This window comes from Delphinus delphis, chromosome 7, assembly GCF_949987515.2.
Source record: "Delphinus delphis chromosome 7, mDelDel1.2, whole genome shotgun sequence".
NCBI classification, from domain to species: Eukaryota; Metazoa; Chordata; class Mammalia; order Artiodactyla; family Delphinidae; genus Delphinus; species Delphinus delphis.
The window spans coordinates 73,051,610-73,068,596 of record NC_082689.1 but is presented as its reverse complement, the minus strand read 5'-3'; the positions used below and the strand labels follow the sequence as shown (position 1 = coordinate 73,068,596).

General features: G+C 39.9%; 1 protein-coding gene across 1 annotated transcript in view; it reads right to left on the bottom strand.

Annotated features, from left to right (window-relative positions):
• Positions 1 to 365: 365 nt before the first annotated feature.
• CCDC148 (coiled-coil domain containing 148) overlaps positions 366 to 16,987 on the bottom strand; it is a 155,455-nt gene continuing 138,833 nt past the window's right edge. The window contains 3 exon segments of the mRNA XM_060016764.1: positions 366 to 512; positions 4,250 to 4,390; positions 6,479 to 6,596. Of these exon segments, the coding sequence (XP_059872747.1) occupies positions 366 to 512; positions 4,250 to 4,390; positions 6,479 to 6,596 (406 nt within the window).

Sequence of the window (16,987 nt, the reverse complement as noted above, 5' to 3'; positions counted from 1 at the left end):
AAGCAGAAATGAACATTAGTAGGTAGTAGCAACATAAACTGTAATTTTTGCAAATGGTTATTTTGAGCTCTTTTTATGGCATAATGCAACCTCCAAAATTCAATTTACTAAATGACAATATATGTCCCATATGTGTCATAATTAAGTTCCATAGTCTTTGGAGAATTTAGTACTATTAAACATAACAAAGATATTGGAAATAGTGCATAAAAGTCTAAGAATCATAAAAGAAAAAGTTGTTTTTAACAGATGCTATGATTTCTATGTCTGATATTTGAAAAAATTTTAGAAAGTAGTATTGTTATCCATATAAATGTATTCAAAGAAAAATCTTATTTATGTATAACGCGATTTGAGGATGAACTCTAGATTTTGAATACAGTAGACTCTGTATCCTTTCTTGGAGGTTTTTGAGGACCGATTTTTGGTAATATCTCCTTGGCATAAAATGTTTTATGAAGTCCAGCTTCTCGAAGTGCTAACTCAAAACGAAGTCTAGGGTCAGAAATTATCTGTAGAAATAAAATGATTTAAATAAATAGCATTTCATTGAAGTAAATTTTATCATTTAGTTCTGTATTTCCCCAAGCTGTGTAATTTGTTTTTACTGGATAGATGACTAGATGACAGTAAATTCTGTGTATACAGTGACTATATTCTGAAATTACTGAAAATATACAAACCTTTTTGACATTATCACTTTCCAGTATATCAGTGGTTTCCAACATAAGATGTACAGAATACTGTATACTAGATTAGTCAAAATAAAACATTAAAATTATTAAAAGATGGGATAAAAGATGCTTTCAGTACGATCATTGATTTGTTATTTATTGTTAGTTGTAATTATAAAATATAAACAACCATTGATTAAAATAAACCTAAACCACAACCTTGTAAATCTGTCTTTAAACAGACATTTTAATTTCTCCATCATTTGGAAATATGTAAATTAAGTTCAAACACATGGCCACTACTTGAAAAACAAAATCAATAGAACTTTTCTTCCAAGGCCAGATTTCTATTTCAAGCGGAACTAGAAAATGCTTCCATCAATCTGACTCTAAGGGGTATAGATATATGAGTAGTTCAATTTCCCTTTTCATTTATAGCTGATTGGACATTATTCCTCCTTCTATGAATATTAATGTCAACAGACACTGTTTGCAATGATAAGAAGGTGGCCACGTATGGCTTTCAGCTAATGAAACATTTTACATGAACTTGAAGTCTCCCTAGAGGATGGGATAATAAGCCATTGAAAGCAACCCCTCCTTTAAGGAGCTCTTACACTAACAGAGGTAAAAAAATGTACACAGGTAACTACAGTCCGTGGCAACATGTGACAGATGCTCCAAGAGTAGTAGAATACGGAGAGACATCTCCTGGTGCCAATGAGACTAGGATAGTCTCAGGTAAGGAGGACCACTTGAGCTAACTTTAAAGTTCAACTTACTCTTCTATAAAGCTGGGGATGGGGCTGGGGGAGGAAGAGAGATCAAGAAAGAAAGGCACATGCAAACTCAGAGACGAAATAGGTTAAGTTGGGATCGGGGTAATCTGGGTAGAGTACTTGGTACCATTGGAGAACACTGAAAAAGGACACTTCTAAGACTGGGACTTGAATTTTAAAGGCTTGAAGGCTATGCCAAGGAGTCTGGGGAGCTACTGAGGTTGTGTTTCTGTTTTCAGCATGGAACTAATATAATCATTGCTGTTGCATAATAAGATGCATCTGATTACAAGTTCAGGATAAATTAAGGTGGCAGAGAAAGAAGAGACGGAAGCAGGGAGAGTGCTTAAGAATCGACTACAATTATCTAGACATGAAATAATAAATGCCTAAAATTGGCTGGTAGCAAGGAAGAGAGAACTGTCCAAAACACTATGAAGGGAAGAATCAATAGAACTTGGCAACTGATCAATACAGGGACTAGGGGCAACGATGCATATGTCAGGAATAACACTGAGATTTGTGTCTGAAAAGCAACGTATTTGAGCCTTAGACCTAGGTTTCTCCTCTTTTGCTCCAAAAGAGTCTCCCTGGTCACTCTCATCCACTTTGAAGCATTCATGCTCCACCTGTGTGCTGTTGACGTCCTCATTATCTCCAGGATTCACCTTTTTTCCCCCCAGCTTCAGAACTGTGAGTTTTAAAATGTTTTCATAATTCTGTTTTTTTCAATACGTATCAAGTGAAATGAAGATCTCCCTCACATACTGACTTCCATTTCCCCAATTCTCCTACCCAGATGAAGCCCATCAGTTTCCTGTAAGTGCGTATTAGACATCTTCAACCTAAACCTGATATGAACAAAATAAATGCTCTCTCCCTAAGTCTGCTTTTCCTTCTGAATTCTTATATGGTTAATGGCAGCACCACCTAATGATTATAATTTACTGAATTATTACTAAGTGCCAGACAATATTCTAGGCAATTGACATTTATTATACTAATCCTCACAAGAACCTTACAAATTGTTTTACAGATGAAGTAAACAAGACATAAAGATGTTAATAGCTTACACAAGTTCACACAGCCAGTAAATTGTGGATGTGGATTTCAATCCAAAATGCAGGCTCTTCTCAATATCACTCACTGCCTAGTTTAGAATCACCCTCACTCATTATCCCCCTCCTCTTCTCAGCCAGAGCCATCCATGCCCCTGCCAGGCCACCCTCCCCCCACTCCATGCCACTTCTATGAGAGCTCCACCATCTTCAAAGGACCTGACTCCACCTCCACCGATTTTCCATTCAGGACACATTGCTATAACATAAAGCTGATTATATAATTCACCTGCTTCAAAGTCTCACCTCTGCTCACAGGATAAAGGTCAAAAGTCTTAGCAAGTAAGATCTACTATACTTTTCACAGTCTGACCGGAATTTATGTCTCCAGTCTCATCCCCCAGCACCCACCCTTACCATGTACCTTACACTGAACACATACCGGTAAGGGTCACCCTCTTCTGCTTGGTGAAGCACTTATTTCCTCAGCCCAGGTACCTGAAAGCTTTTCAGCTTCTGATTTCAATTCTTTGTAAGCCCAACTGCCCTCCCTGCTTTGGATTCTGGAGATACCTGTGCATTTTCTAATTAATCCCTCTCCCTACACCCACCCCTCTCCCCAATCCAGTTTTGCTGTTGTTTGTTTTTAACTTAAATTATCTGGAATGAATTCTGTCACTGCTGCCAAAATTCCTCAACTAAGATGGAGCTTAGTTTCCCCTTTTCCATTTCTCTGACTTCCCATTCAGGGCTGCCCGTTCATTCCCTTCCTCTTGAGCTGCAGCCCTTAGCCAGAGGCAATCTCACCCTAGTGGAGTTATTCCCATGCATGCTACTTTCCTTCCCAACGCAACTCCCCTGCTCACTTCCTCCACACAGGACAAGTTTATCTTGGTCAGGATGCAGCCCTGGCACCAGCTCAGTGCCAGATACAGTATATGTTCCATAAATATTTGCCCAATTAATATGTGTATTGTTCATCTTTTTATTCCCTAGCAAAGTATGCAGCACATAAATGAGGCACACTCGATTTATTTGTCAGTGAGTGAATGGATGAAGTTTCCTGCTTTTTAAATAATTAAATAAGCATTTAGCTTTTCTTAGATTTGTAAAGTTAACAACTACTTTCTCCCTTAACTTCAGTGATATCCATTCATTCATATGTCCTGGCTCCTCTTCCATCCATCCATCTAAAAAAACTTTAAAAAAATCCTTTCTCAGCTATAGAAACAGATTAAAATGATTCAGAAGTTCCTAGAAACAGTTAAATAACCTCTTACTACCTTTTCCCACAGCAAATGTTTCATCATTAGCTCTGATACATTATTTTCTGTTCATTTTAATTTCAGAAAGCTTCCCTCTGCTTTGTCTTATCAGTATCATTAGTTGTTTCTTTAATAGGGTTTATGTTATGCATTAACAATTCTGAATATGATAAATATTTAAACAAAATACAGTATTAACACAACTTTAAAATTTTATAAAATTATTTTTTAGATTAAAATAATTTTCAATGACAACATTTTTACATAAAGTGTTTTGTTCTATGGTCACCTATCAACTATTTTATATTAAGAATTGTTCAGTAATTATGTGCTCTCATTTAGAAATAAAAATTATGCTAATATGGATGGTATTTAAATGTAAATATTGAAAATAATTTGTAACCCAAAACACACACTTCTACAATTCTTATCATCATGGCTTTTGCATCAATCGTGCTAATTTCCATAATTACCTGCTGTTCATTATATGTATTCAATGTGAACAGTGGCTTTTGAAGAATAAATTCTTCTTCGATTCCAATACCCATCCTCGCTTTTGATGCCATTGTGTCTGACATCATTCTAACAGGATCAAATTGAGCGACAATAGCAACCTAAAAGAAGAATAAGCATGGCTACTTGGAACAAGATATAAGCAAAATGCTTCTGGGCAACATTATTAATGATAATGTCCATTAAAGTCAAGAAATTTTATTAAAGATTACATAATTACAGTTATGATTAAATTTAGATAAAAATTTCTTTTTCATCCAAAGTCAAGGGAAATTTTATATAGAAAACCCACATATTCAACCACCTTGAAAGTAACCAAAAGTAGAAAACATTAATTTTTAACCACTAGCAATCTATGGCCATGGTAACAACCCCATGAAGCTTTCTAGAAAGTTTAATCTGATTAAGCTGAATCTAGAGCATGTCATTTATGGGTAAAGTCATGTGTGTTGGCATTATTCAGCAAGACGGGTGAGTTTTCATTGTACCAGGCAACTAGATTTCCAGGGACTGTTAAAAACCATTGTTTCCCCTTCCAGTGAAAAACTGCAGAGTCGTTTCAACCCAAATGCCCTTGTCCTTTATGATAATTGAAATTGTTCAAACCTGTATCCTAATGAAAAGAAGCCACTAATTTTGTAAATTATATGCACCATTAATAACACCTGCCTGTTAATTCCTAAAGTCAAGAATTAGCATTAAGAAAATGGCATTTTTAATGCCATTTAGAAATTGTAATGACATAACTGGGGGTTGAACATACTTTAATTATTATAGGTTTCCTAGCCAAAATGTCTTTTACTGTAGTTCTAAACACTGATTACAGATAATGGGCACAGATATTTCCTCTTTCAAAGGGCTCACAGATGGAAAGAATCCTAATCATATGGACTCTGTAGTTATCAAAATTATATTTTGAACAAGAATGTGTTTAGTAAGAGTGACATTAAGTTTTGTCTCCTGAAGACCATGGTATATCACTATTTGCTAATGATTAAATAATTTAAATTTTGTTGAATCTAAGATGACCAGGACTTAAATTCAAAGTATAGGAATATATTTCTATAATCTATTTTATAAAAGATGATATAATAGTTGTATGCATTTACACTTCCTCTTTACTAAATATTTCATTTAACTAGACTTCCTTGGTATGAATCCAGTTTGACATTTACTAGCTATGTGACTTTGGGGAACCTCTGGGCCTCCTCAGTTTTCTATGAAGTAGGAATAATAATAATTCCTACATCATAGGGTTGTGGTAGAGATTAAATGAGGTAAAACCTAAAAGGTAAAAGCATTTAGAAGAGTAATGTGAATGCACATTACTACAAACTTGTGAAGTAGGTACTATTATTATGATTCCCATTTTTCAGAGGAAGAAATGAAGCTTAGGGAGGTTAAAAGACCTAAGTTTTCTCTGTCAGTAAGTAGTGAACCAGGTTGTACCAGTTTTGAAGGACACCAGAGGCCAAGTTCTTACCCAAGATTCTATACTGCCTTCACTGACAGAGAAGAGAAACCAGACAGTCATTTCCTATCAGCTGGGAAATGGTGTCAATGAAGACTTTAGAGCTTGTGAGTTGAGCTAATCACTTTCAGGTTAAAAACTATGAAAAATTACCAAGTAGAACTATTTTATTACATTTCCCAAGGTCTTAAATTCTTGCTCTTGCCGACTACTACCTTCGGAACTTTTGTCTACTTTTACGAGCCAAAGCAATGGGAGACTTTTATTTCTCCACAAAAACAGTATTTTTATAAAGTGGTTTTTAACCTGTTTGTTGACTGTGGGATGTTTCCAAACAGAGGTTCCTACCCTAGGGAGGATTATCTTGCTCAATCTCCACCACATTTTTTCGAGGAGAGTAAAATCCTTCGGCTAGATGCAGAGTTTCACTGCTGTACATGGATACTATTCAGCTTATAAACTAGAGGTAATATGGATGCATTTAAATCTTGGGAGAGCTATTTTAAAGGTGCTGATAAAATTCTTTTAATACACTAAGAAACTGGAAATGGTTCAACATAAATCTAATTGCTCCCAGCAATGAAGACCAGTGTCCCAATTTGGGAAAGTTACATTTTATATAGCAGATGTCATGAACTAAGCCCTAGTAATAATGTTATTAAGAGCACTTAGAAACATTTTTTTAAACCACCCATGAAATTTTCCAAATTAAAAACACCTGTTTCCTCAGGGCTTCTATTCGCTTCTCTCTCTCTGCTTCTTCAAGTGCTTCTTGAAGGGTCACTTCTTTTTTCTCCATCAAACGCTTTTCCAATAATTCTCGTCTATATTTAACCCTTTAAAAATAATGCACAGGAAAGTTAGGAAAACATCATGATAATGGAGATTACGTGGATGGGTGCATAGGGACAGAAGGCAACTCATAAGTGACATCACTGTCATACTGTTTTTACTTGCTTTTGGTTGATTTCTCATATCAAAACAATAAAGGATGCTTGTATAAAATACAATTTATAATAATTCTAATAACAATCATAGAACTGCAGGTCATGGGGCAGGAAAACATGGGGTAAAATCAAATCTATCTCTTTCTTCATTAAAATCTTTGTATGAAATGTCATCTGATAAGTTCTAACACAATTTGAGATGTTAAAAAGGCTATATTACTGATTAAATATACATAATTTTAGAAACACTGGTAAATAAAATACTAGAATAATATGCCCAAAGTATCTCAATTACTAGACTTTAAACCAAACTCTATACTGTTATTCATAACTATGTGTGTGTGTGTGTGTGTGTGTGTGTGTGTGTGTGTTAAGAAACTTTGAAAACTGCACTTTGACTGTAGATGGCAGCAAAAACATGACTTTCCCTTAGCATTCTGTTTCCATCCCCCTTAACAGCAGATATTAAAACGGCATATTTAAATATCTGTTTTAATACTCCCAGGTTCATTTGGGTCTCCTCGGCTGCTTTTTCAGGCAGCCTCCCTAACCATCTTCTTTGTAGAGATAAGATTTGTCATTTCAAAAACAGTAGGCACCTGGGTTCTCGAGGGAGGAGGTGGCCGTTGCCTCTGTCTTCTATCATAAACGGTTTAGATTTAACTTCCTCTATGGCATCAGTCACAAATGTGCTTTACCCTTAGCGCGCACACCTGCATTTTCCATGGATATCCCTTCGCTAGACCCTTTTTTATTCTGAATCCCGACATTTACTGAGGTGTTCACTAGGCACCAAGTCTTGTGCTAAGGGCTTTACCTCTCTTAGCTCAATTAGACATCACATGTTGGGGTACCTCTATTGATCCCACGTTAGGGTATCACTATTGATCCCATTTTAAAGATAAAGAAATGGAGGCATAGACAAGTGACGTAAATTGTCCAAGCTCTCACACCCAGTAAATGGCAGAGCCTGAGGTCAAACCCAGGCAGACTGGCCCCAGGGCCCATGCCTACTCCTCACCCTCTCGCCTCCACGCAACTACCCACTATGCTCTTCTCTCTTCTCCTCCTGACAACCCCACTCACCTCACTGACTTATGTGTGCCAAACCCTGTGCTAGATATCGAAAGCACACTGAGAAAACGACTGTTCTTAAACAGTTTGTAGTTTAACAGAGACACAGACAAGCCCAAGAACTAAACAAGGTATACAGTGTCTTCAGAGAGGTATAAATAAGGTCCACTGAGAATTCAGAGGAAGGTGCGATGACTACTTGCTGGGCTGTGAGAGAGACTGGTGAGCTTCAGCAAGAGCTCTTTAGAGGAGGCAGCAACTGAGCTGGGTCTGGAGGACTAGAATTTGCAGAGGCCAGGAGACACGGTGGCCGAGGTGGGACAGAGCAGGAGCCGGAATGGGGGTGAGTCCAGGGAGGCACTCGTATTCAGGCTCCTGCACATGCAGCGCTGGCATCCAAGAGTGGGCGACTTCTTCAGTTTTGCACCCCCGGGGGCCTCACTTGCCCCACCTCGTCACAGCCCTGAGCAGGAAAGGGTTCATGGTGGCTAGAACAGAGAAAGTGGATGAGCAGTGACAGAGAGGCCAAGAAAAGCACTGGAGGGCTGAACCTGGTAGTTACATGGTTCCCTCAATGATTTGCTCCCGGGGAGGAAACCCTCTTTAAAATCAGGTTGCTCCTGAGGCTGGCACTGAAGAAGGTGCTCTGGGAAAGGAGAGAAGGGAAGCAGGCAGCAGATGTTTTTCGAGGACAAAACCCAGAATGGGGTTTGGAAGGAAGATCCTAGCCTCACAGCCTGATGGCTGTGGCTGTCCTCCGCCATCATCTCCCATTTCAGGAGTCAGTACAGTCAGCTACATGGATTAAAGAATCTGAAGACCAGATTGCTCCCCTTCTTTGCCGCCTCCCTGTCATGGAAAGCTCTATTTCTCTTTCCTTCCACGTTCACTAAGGCATGACACAACCTCCCTAATGAGGTTCTACTCAGTTTAAGCACTGAGTACAAGCTAAGTGAACTACTGTGAAGGTTCAATTAAAAGACACCCTGGGATTTGACAATTACCATATGTTAATTCTCAGAACTTTTGAAAAGTTTCTCTTCCTCTGGATGTATAGGTTGCTTTGTCTGCAGTGAAGTTTTGGCTGCTTTGTGGGAAAGTAATAGTTGTTTTATTTGGAGGAGCTTGACTAGTGAGGAAGAGCTTGCAGAGTGAGGCATCTGAGGCTGTGTGGTAAAGAAAGCTGGCTCATGCTTTACTGTGAGGCTCCCTCATTGCTTCAACAAAAATTTGAGCACCTCTCTGCATCCATCACTGTGCTAAGCACTGGAGATACGATTTCAACACAGGAGACACACTCCTGTCCTCACAGAAGCGACCATATAATGCCGATACAAAGACCCAGGCAATTATGACACAGGGGGACTCTTGCTCTGATGGGACAATGGGGCAGAGGTCATGGGAGAGGTACCTTTGCCAGACTTGGGGCATTCAGGGGAGCATCCAACAGGAAGTGGTCTGAATTTCAGATCTAAAAAGGGAACAGGAACTCTCCAGATGGGGAGAGAATAGAAAGAATGTTCTAGGTAGAAAAAAAGAAATGGCAATATGAAGGCCCAGAAGGTGGAAGAGCACGGTACTTTTGAAGAACTGATAAATACTTGGAATGACCAAAAATGAAAGATGTAAGGTGAGGAGTGCCAAGAGCTGAGGCTGGGGAGGCAAGAGAGGCCAGACGGCGGGGGCTTTGCAAGCATGAGGGCTTTGATCAGGGCAATGGGATCAGAAAGCTCTCTCCTATAATATGGAAGATGGATTGCAAGGAAGCAAGACCAGAGAGAATTATCCAGATGCAAGTTGATGGTTTCCTGAATTAGGGCAGAGGGAGGGGTGCTGGTGGGAGTTAGAGAGAAGACATGTATTTAAAATTTATGTAGAAAATAGAATAAGTAGGAATCGTTAGTGTTTTTTATGGGAAGAGGGGAGAGGAAGTTAAGGTTTCTGTCTTGCATGATGAACAATGGCATCCCTCACTAAAACTGGGGACTTAGAGAAACCAGGAAGAGAAGGAATCAGGTTCAGTTTAGACATAGATCTGCTGTCGTAAGATCTAGGCTGGAGCAGTGGATGCCGATCTTTATCAATGGCATGGGATTGAGTCCGAGGGACAGATGGCACCAGCCAGGAAGAGACTGTAGAGTAAGAAGAGAGGCAGGCCTTGCATTGGTTCCCAAGGAAACAACTTTTTTCCCTTCTTTTCTATATATATTTTCAGTATTTATAAATTTTATATCATTCATTCATTCGTTGGCTGGGTGCCCATTCTGTGCCAAGCACCGTTCTAGGGTGGGTGATCCATGCTGATTAAAACAAAACAACCCGGCTCTCATAGAGTTTCAATTCTAGACATATATATTTATTCATCTATTTAGAAGTTTAATTTCTTTTCAAAAGGTGGGGGATATTATCAGTTTAATTTCCCCACTCTGCTACAACCCAAGGAAGCAACTTTTAAGAAAGGGGCAGAAGAGGAGGAAACTAAGAGAATGAGGAGAAATGGTGGCAAAGAAGCAAAGGAAGATGGGAACAGCAATGTCACATGCTACAAATCAGTTATAATATCAGATAATCATTGGATTAAATAACAGGGAGCCATTGGCGACCTCGGCATTAGAGAGGTGACTGAAGAATTAGCGGGAGATAAGGAAGTAAGAGGGAGCAGAGACAACCCCTTCAGTAAGACTGATGCCAACGGGGAGGAGAGAGGCAGGGCAGTGCTGGAGGAAGCTGATCACAGTTGCATTGGCTCCAAAGTGATGATCAAGATGACTCTGACTACCATGAAGATTGGCCAAGGGAAGATTTCAGGAAACAGACACACTCAAATTCTTCATTCTTAGAGATGTTATCGTTTAAACTCAAATAATAATTCACTGTAAAGGGGGAAGCTCTTGGTACATCTTTCTTTTCCCAGTCTGGATAGAAAAATGTCTTTGCCTAAAGAGAAGTGATGCAGAAAAACTCCTGGGAGAAAGCCAAATACTCACATATTCATGGGGAAAGAAAATAGCAACACAGTAAAGTCAATCATTTGGAAAATTTTCCACATAAATACCTTCAGCCATTTGAGGTAGCAGCTTTTCTCCAAATTAAACTGTTGCTATGAAAGTCAATGTCAGGAAGTGGCAAAACTCAATAGTCTTTAAGCTCTGCACTGAATTCCCAAACAGGAATCCTAGGTTCTTCTCTCAGTCTGTTTTATGCTCCTTGAGTTGACGAAGGTTGAGAGTGCGGCAGAGGAGGCCTTTTCCACTCCTCTTGGGGGAGGAGAAGCATCATACTGTTCAAAAGCAACAGCTGCTGCAGAATCAGGCACAGCATTAACAATAATCTGAAAAGGATTTTGTTTAAGCCTCTGGACCTGAGTGTAGTTGAAGGGACAAGAAGCTTTCATGTAGAAATGGAGAATTTTTGTATAATTTTGGATAATATTTATGTGTGTATTGCACTCTAAGAGATGAGTATACAAATGCAAATGGTTTGGAAACACCATGAACTTCAGTAACAGCCTCCCTTTGCTTTAGTGAAACTTCAGTAAGAACTGGGCAAAATATTAAGTACAAAATCTTGACCTCCCTCCTATCTGGAGACACAGGTAACTTCAGTCTAAAAGGAAGCTACAGCAAACAAGAGGGGAAAAAAGACTTCAGAATAATTGCTGGTAGTGGGAGGTTCTACCGTTTTTGTTTTTTTTTTTTTTTTAAACTTATGCAGTAAATAAAACAGCATTAACAACACATCTTAATTAGATTAACCAGTATGGAACTCCCATCAAAAATGTTTCAGGGAAGTAATCTGCCCTACTGAATTAGAGGCAGTTTCTAAACAAATCTGCTACTTCATTTTTAGGTGATGTGGCTTACTCAACATTGAACAAGAAATCTTTAACAGGCACACACTGGAGGTGCTATTGCCACAGGGGTCTGAGCAGCAGCAGCAGCATGGTGAACCTGTTTCTGCCTGCTGGGAAATCCCGTTTTGGCTTAAACCCCACTCAGAAAGTTTTGCCCACCAAGCAAAGAGAACCTCTCCGTGAGCTCTAGGGAACTCCAACAGGGAAGAGTGCGCAGATCAAAACATAGGCAGGCCAGGTGGCAGCACCTGTCCAAAGGTGGAGGTCTGGGGGAGGGGAGGTGGAGAAGCCAGCCCAGAGAAAAGAAAGGAGATAACATAACCAGTGCCGGTATCGCGCCTCTAACCATCCGGGTGATGAGACTCGACTCAGTGGGTGTTCTGGCTAAGGGCCTAAGCAGAGACCAGTTCCTGCAAATGTAATGTGAATCCTGATACAAAGCAGTGACATCCTGGTACAGATCAGCATGGGACAAGAACAAAGAGGATTCACAGAGAACCCACAGAACCACAAGGAGATGAACTCCCGCCAGCCCCAGAAAAAGATACTATTCTTCTGGCTCAGAGCGCTTACTGGTTCCTTTGTGCCGTGTAAAGGCAAGTTCCTATTGGAACTCCAGTCTTTAATTGATTAATTCAATTAGTCAACAGAGTTACTTGAGCACTTACTATGTGCCAAGCACTGCCCCAGGTGCTCAGGATAACAATAGTGAAAAATAAAAACCAGACAAGATCCCCCCTCTTAAATCTTACGTTATTTGTGGGTTATTCTATATAAGCATGCTTAAATTAACATCCTAGTAAAATACATTAAATTGTTTTAATAAATTATTTTTGAATTTATCACAGAGTCCTAAATTAAAGAGCTCCTTCTTATATTGCTCTAAAGCGACAGTTCTCAACTGTGACTATCATTGGAATTATCTGAACTTAGAAAAAGTTCTGATGCCAGGGCCCCACACCACTCTAATTACATCACAGTCTGGTTCGGGGGCTCCAGCATCGGTATTTTGTTAAAAGTTACCCAGGTGATTCTAATGAGCAGTCTGGTCTGAGTGCAGCACCACCTGGCCCCTTGGGTCCCTAATTTGCGCTAATGTCAGGATCACCTGGAGGGCTTGTTGAAGTGCAGATTGCTTGATTGCCTCCAGAGTTTCTGATCCAGAAGCAGTGAGGCGGGGTCTGAAAATCTGCATTTCTAAGAAGTTTCCAGGTGATGCTGGTTCTGCTGGTCTGGGGACCACACTTTGAGAACTACAGCAAAGACAAATATTTTGATTAGAGGGACTCTACCTGCCTACTGTTAACAAGACAAAACCAGATACAAATTACTACCCAGACAGGGTTTCTTATTTACGGTTGCATGTGCTAAATAGTTATATGCCTCAGGATTGACCCACACTAGAAGTTCCTGCTTTCATGTTACTGACGTTCAAGAGCAGAATCCTTAATTTGTGTCATATTTTAGATTCCACATATAAGTGATGTCATATTCCACTGTATATATATATATATATATATATATACACCACATGTTCTTTATCTATGAAACAGAAAGAGACTCACAGACATAGAGAACAGGCTTGTGGTTTCCAAGCACGGGTGAGGATGGGGGAGTGTTCGATTGGGAGATTGGGATTAGCAGATGCAAACCATTATATAGAGAATGAATAAACAACAAGGTCCTACTGTATAGCACAGGGAACTATATTCAATATCCTGTGATAAACCGTAATGGAAAAGAATATGAAAAAGAATGTTTATGTATATGTATGACTGAATCACTTTGGTGTACACCAGAAACTAACACAACATTGTAAATTAAGGGTCCTTCAATTTTAAAAAAGAGCAGAATCTTTCAACCCCATCCCACCCCCATGACCCTAACACACATGGATGACAGGTTCCCTCAGTGGCAGTGGTCCGCCCCGGCTTGGGTCAGTGTCAGTGATGGGTAGTTGCAACAACGGCTGTTACTGAACCTCTTTCTTTCCCTCCAGGGGACAAAACACTGGTGTATCCTGATGACGGTTGAAAACCTCAGACTCCTGGTGATATTTAAAGGGTCTATTCAGTAAAATCAAAAAAGGAAGAAACAACTTGAAAGCATTTCCGCTATGAGCCACTTCCCTTGGGAATAGTTCTTGCAACTCCAGGGGGGTAAATATTTTTCATGCTGGAAGTGAAAACCCATAAATAAGAGTCATGTACATTTTCCTGTTGGTTGTAATCAGTTCCAACCTAGCCATCTGAGTTCACCTGAGTTAGAAATGCAGCGATATAAACAGCTGTGAAACAAGGATTTAAACCTGGGAATCCAGAATATAGGACAAGATGTGAGGAGAGGGTTACTGAAAGAATGTTGCAAATATCGTATTAGCCCTTGCCTCAAGTTAGTGCAGAAAGACATTTCTGCCACATTTATCCTCCTCTTTTCGAACTACTCCTAACCCTTTCCATCTAGTTTTCAGTAATCCTTTTATACCCTCACATAGCCTCAAAAATTTCCTAGAATACTCCTTTCCAATAGCATTTCAAGTAGGGTACAAGAAATAAAAGATGCATTGTCTATCGGGAATTAAAAGCAATAATAAAAGCCGGTCTTCTTTTTTCTTTTTAATCACCATGCATCAGCAACTCTAAACAAAGTTAGTGATAAAAACTCCCTCCACTGGAGCATGCAGCCCCATCTCACTGACTCTTGGCTGCTCCTTTCAAATGTTTCCCTTAACTGAAAACCAGTGCTTCCCAGGTGATCCTACTTCCATGGTTACCCTTTTACAATGGTGAGGGAAGAAGGCTAGCATTTTCCTGGCTCTCCAACAATTCCAGAAAAGTTTTATCCATTGACTTGGGTTAGACTATCCTCTTTCTAATAGGGTTCTTGGGATCAACTACTGGCTTCCCAGGTCACTGCCCGACATTTCCTGAGGGTTATTCAAAACTCCACTCTTACAGTTCCTTGATTCCCCAGCAGCATTTGCTTCTCCCCTGCTTCAACAGCCCACTCCTTAGACCAAACTTGGAGCTTGGCATCACCTATTGAAACTGTGGGTAACCATTTTCAAATCCATTTCACCTGCTTTCACTAATCAAGGTCATTTTAAGACTTGCATGTTCTCCAAGCTGCACAGAGCCTATACAATAAGATGTTTACCTGAGTTGCTTTCTGGGAACTAGGAGTCAGCTGTGTCTAGCTCAGCTGAGCTGGTTAAGACTGGATAGGACCACCAACCAACCCTCCAACTGAGCATGCACGAGTGTCCGCTAGGTGACCTTTTGATGTCAGCGAGCTGAAAACTCCACCCTCAGATCGTGCTAAGCATCTCCATTTTTGAACATGCAGAGGCCTGTAGCTTAGTTACACCTGAGCAGAACGATGATTGCTGCACCTTTTTCCAACCAACTTTCCCCATGCTCCATACACCTCAGACCATCCTGCTGCTTTATTCTTTATCCCACAAATACCCGGAGCCCCTTGCCTCTGGGGAGGGGGCTCTGAGACTTTTTCTCCTGTCTCCTTACTTGGCTGCTTAGCTAATAAACGCTCTCTTTGCTGCACACCTCTGGCTTCTCAGCGTTTTGCCTTGCTGCCTGTCAGGCAAAACGAACCTGGTCTGGGAACACCATTTCCCTGCCAAAATTTTACACTGAGGGATTCTGTTCTGACTCCAATCTCTAGGGTCACCACATATACCGATGAAGGCTGCATGCTGCATAACCCTAGGAATGGACTGCCTTCCAACCTCCCATCCTTTTTACGTTCACTCATTTAACCTTACTCAACCTGCTACTACTTTAGCTTATCAGGCTCTCCATTTCTCAACAATATTTATGAACTTTGTGCCAGGCACTGGGCTAGGTCTTTCCCTCATGAAGTTTACTGTCATTCTACCTCTTCCTTTTCTCCCAGGCTATGAGGCACAATCAGATTTTACTTAAGTCTCTCTCCAGCTTTGGATCGATGGGCATATCTCTTCAAAGGCATTATCATTAATACTCTTTTATTGTCTTCTTTTCTTTCCACATCTGCTCTGACAATTTCCAACCCTCATTCTTTATTGAATTTGTTATATATTTGTGAGGTTTGAACCTTACCTAGACATTTAACACTCCTCCAGAATGATTTTATTTACCTCAGCTGCTTGATAGTCTCCCTCTTAGCAGAGAACCTCACCTCCTACTTTACTGAAAAGAAAAGGTCATAAGTGTTCACTTTCCCTACCATGCTTTGTTCACTTCCAATCTTGTCAAGACTCATCTTTATTCATCCTTTCCTCCTTAAACCTGGGCTCTTAAATACCATAAACCTAGTCGTCTCTAGGTCCTTGCTCCAGAAGTAAATCTTTTACTTTCCTATTTCTTCAGTCCTTTTCCCCTCCACGGTTCCTTTTCTTCTGCACACAAACTTCTTCAAATGGGGAAAATACATATCTCTCAACTCTCTCTTTTCAGCTACCGTCCTCTTTTTCCCTTCCCGGCAAAATTTCTTAAATGGAGTAGCCATACTTTGTCTCTAATTCTTTCAGTCTGATTTAGTCCAAACCCCCCTGCAGTCTGGCCTCTGACTTTTCCACTCTGTGGAAACTGCTCTCACCAATGCCTCCAAATTGTAAACTCAGAGCCTCCTTTTAAAGCTCCTCTGACTTGACCTAACAATGCCTGGTACTGATGACCACCTCCTTCATGAATGCACATCCTATTTCTGACTGCTTTTCCTCATATTTTACTCGCTCCTCCTCATCTGTCCACCCAAGTTTCCAACACAAATCCTCTTTTTAAATCCACAATTTAAAAACATTGTCTGGGAAATATGACTTCAGCTACAATCAAGGCATGAATAGCTGCAGCTTCCAACTCCTTCAAAGCCCCAAATCCTTTGATCTTTTATTTCTTCTCTATGTAATTTCAGGATTGACTTCAGTTAAATCCCTCAAATGTAACTATATTACAGTGATAGTTAAATGCACAGCTTCTGCCTTAATGGGCATCTGAGCTTGGTATAGTGTTGACATTCTTTTGTGAAAACTTAGGAACAAACCTAATGACACACGGCTAAGTAGAAGTCTGGAATTTCTCCCCAGATCCTCTTAGAAATGAACCACCGTGGCATCATGGGTACCATGGACAGGGCCAAGATTCTGCCTAGCCAATTATTTTGGGTTTGCTCTAATCCAAAGGCTGAGACTTATGTTCCCAATGTTTAATACCTTATAACATGGCTGCAACAATTTTAGCCTGAAATATTTATAGTACAGTTAGTCACTTCAGCTACTTAAAAATCATAAAATGTATAACTTTGAGCAATATAACTTCTTGGAACCAAGAAAATTTTTTTATGTGCCCTTTAAAAC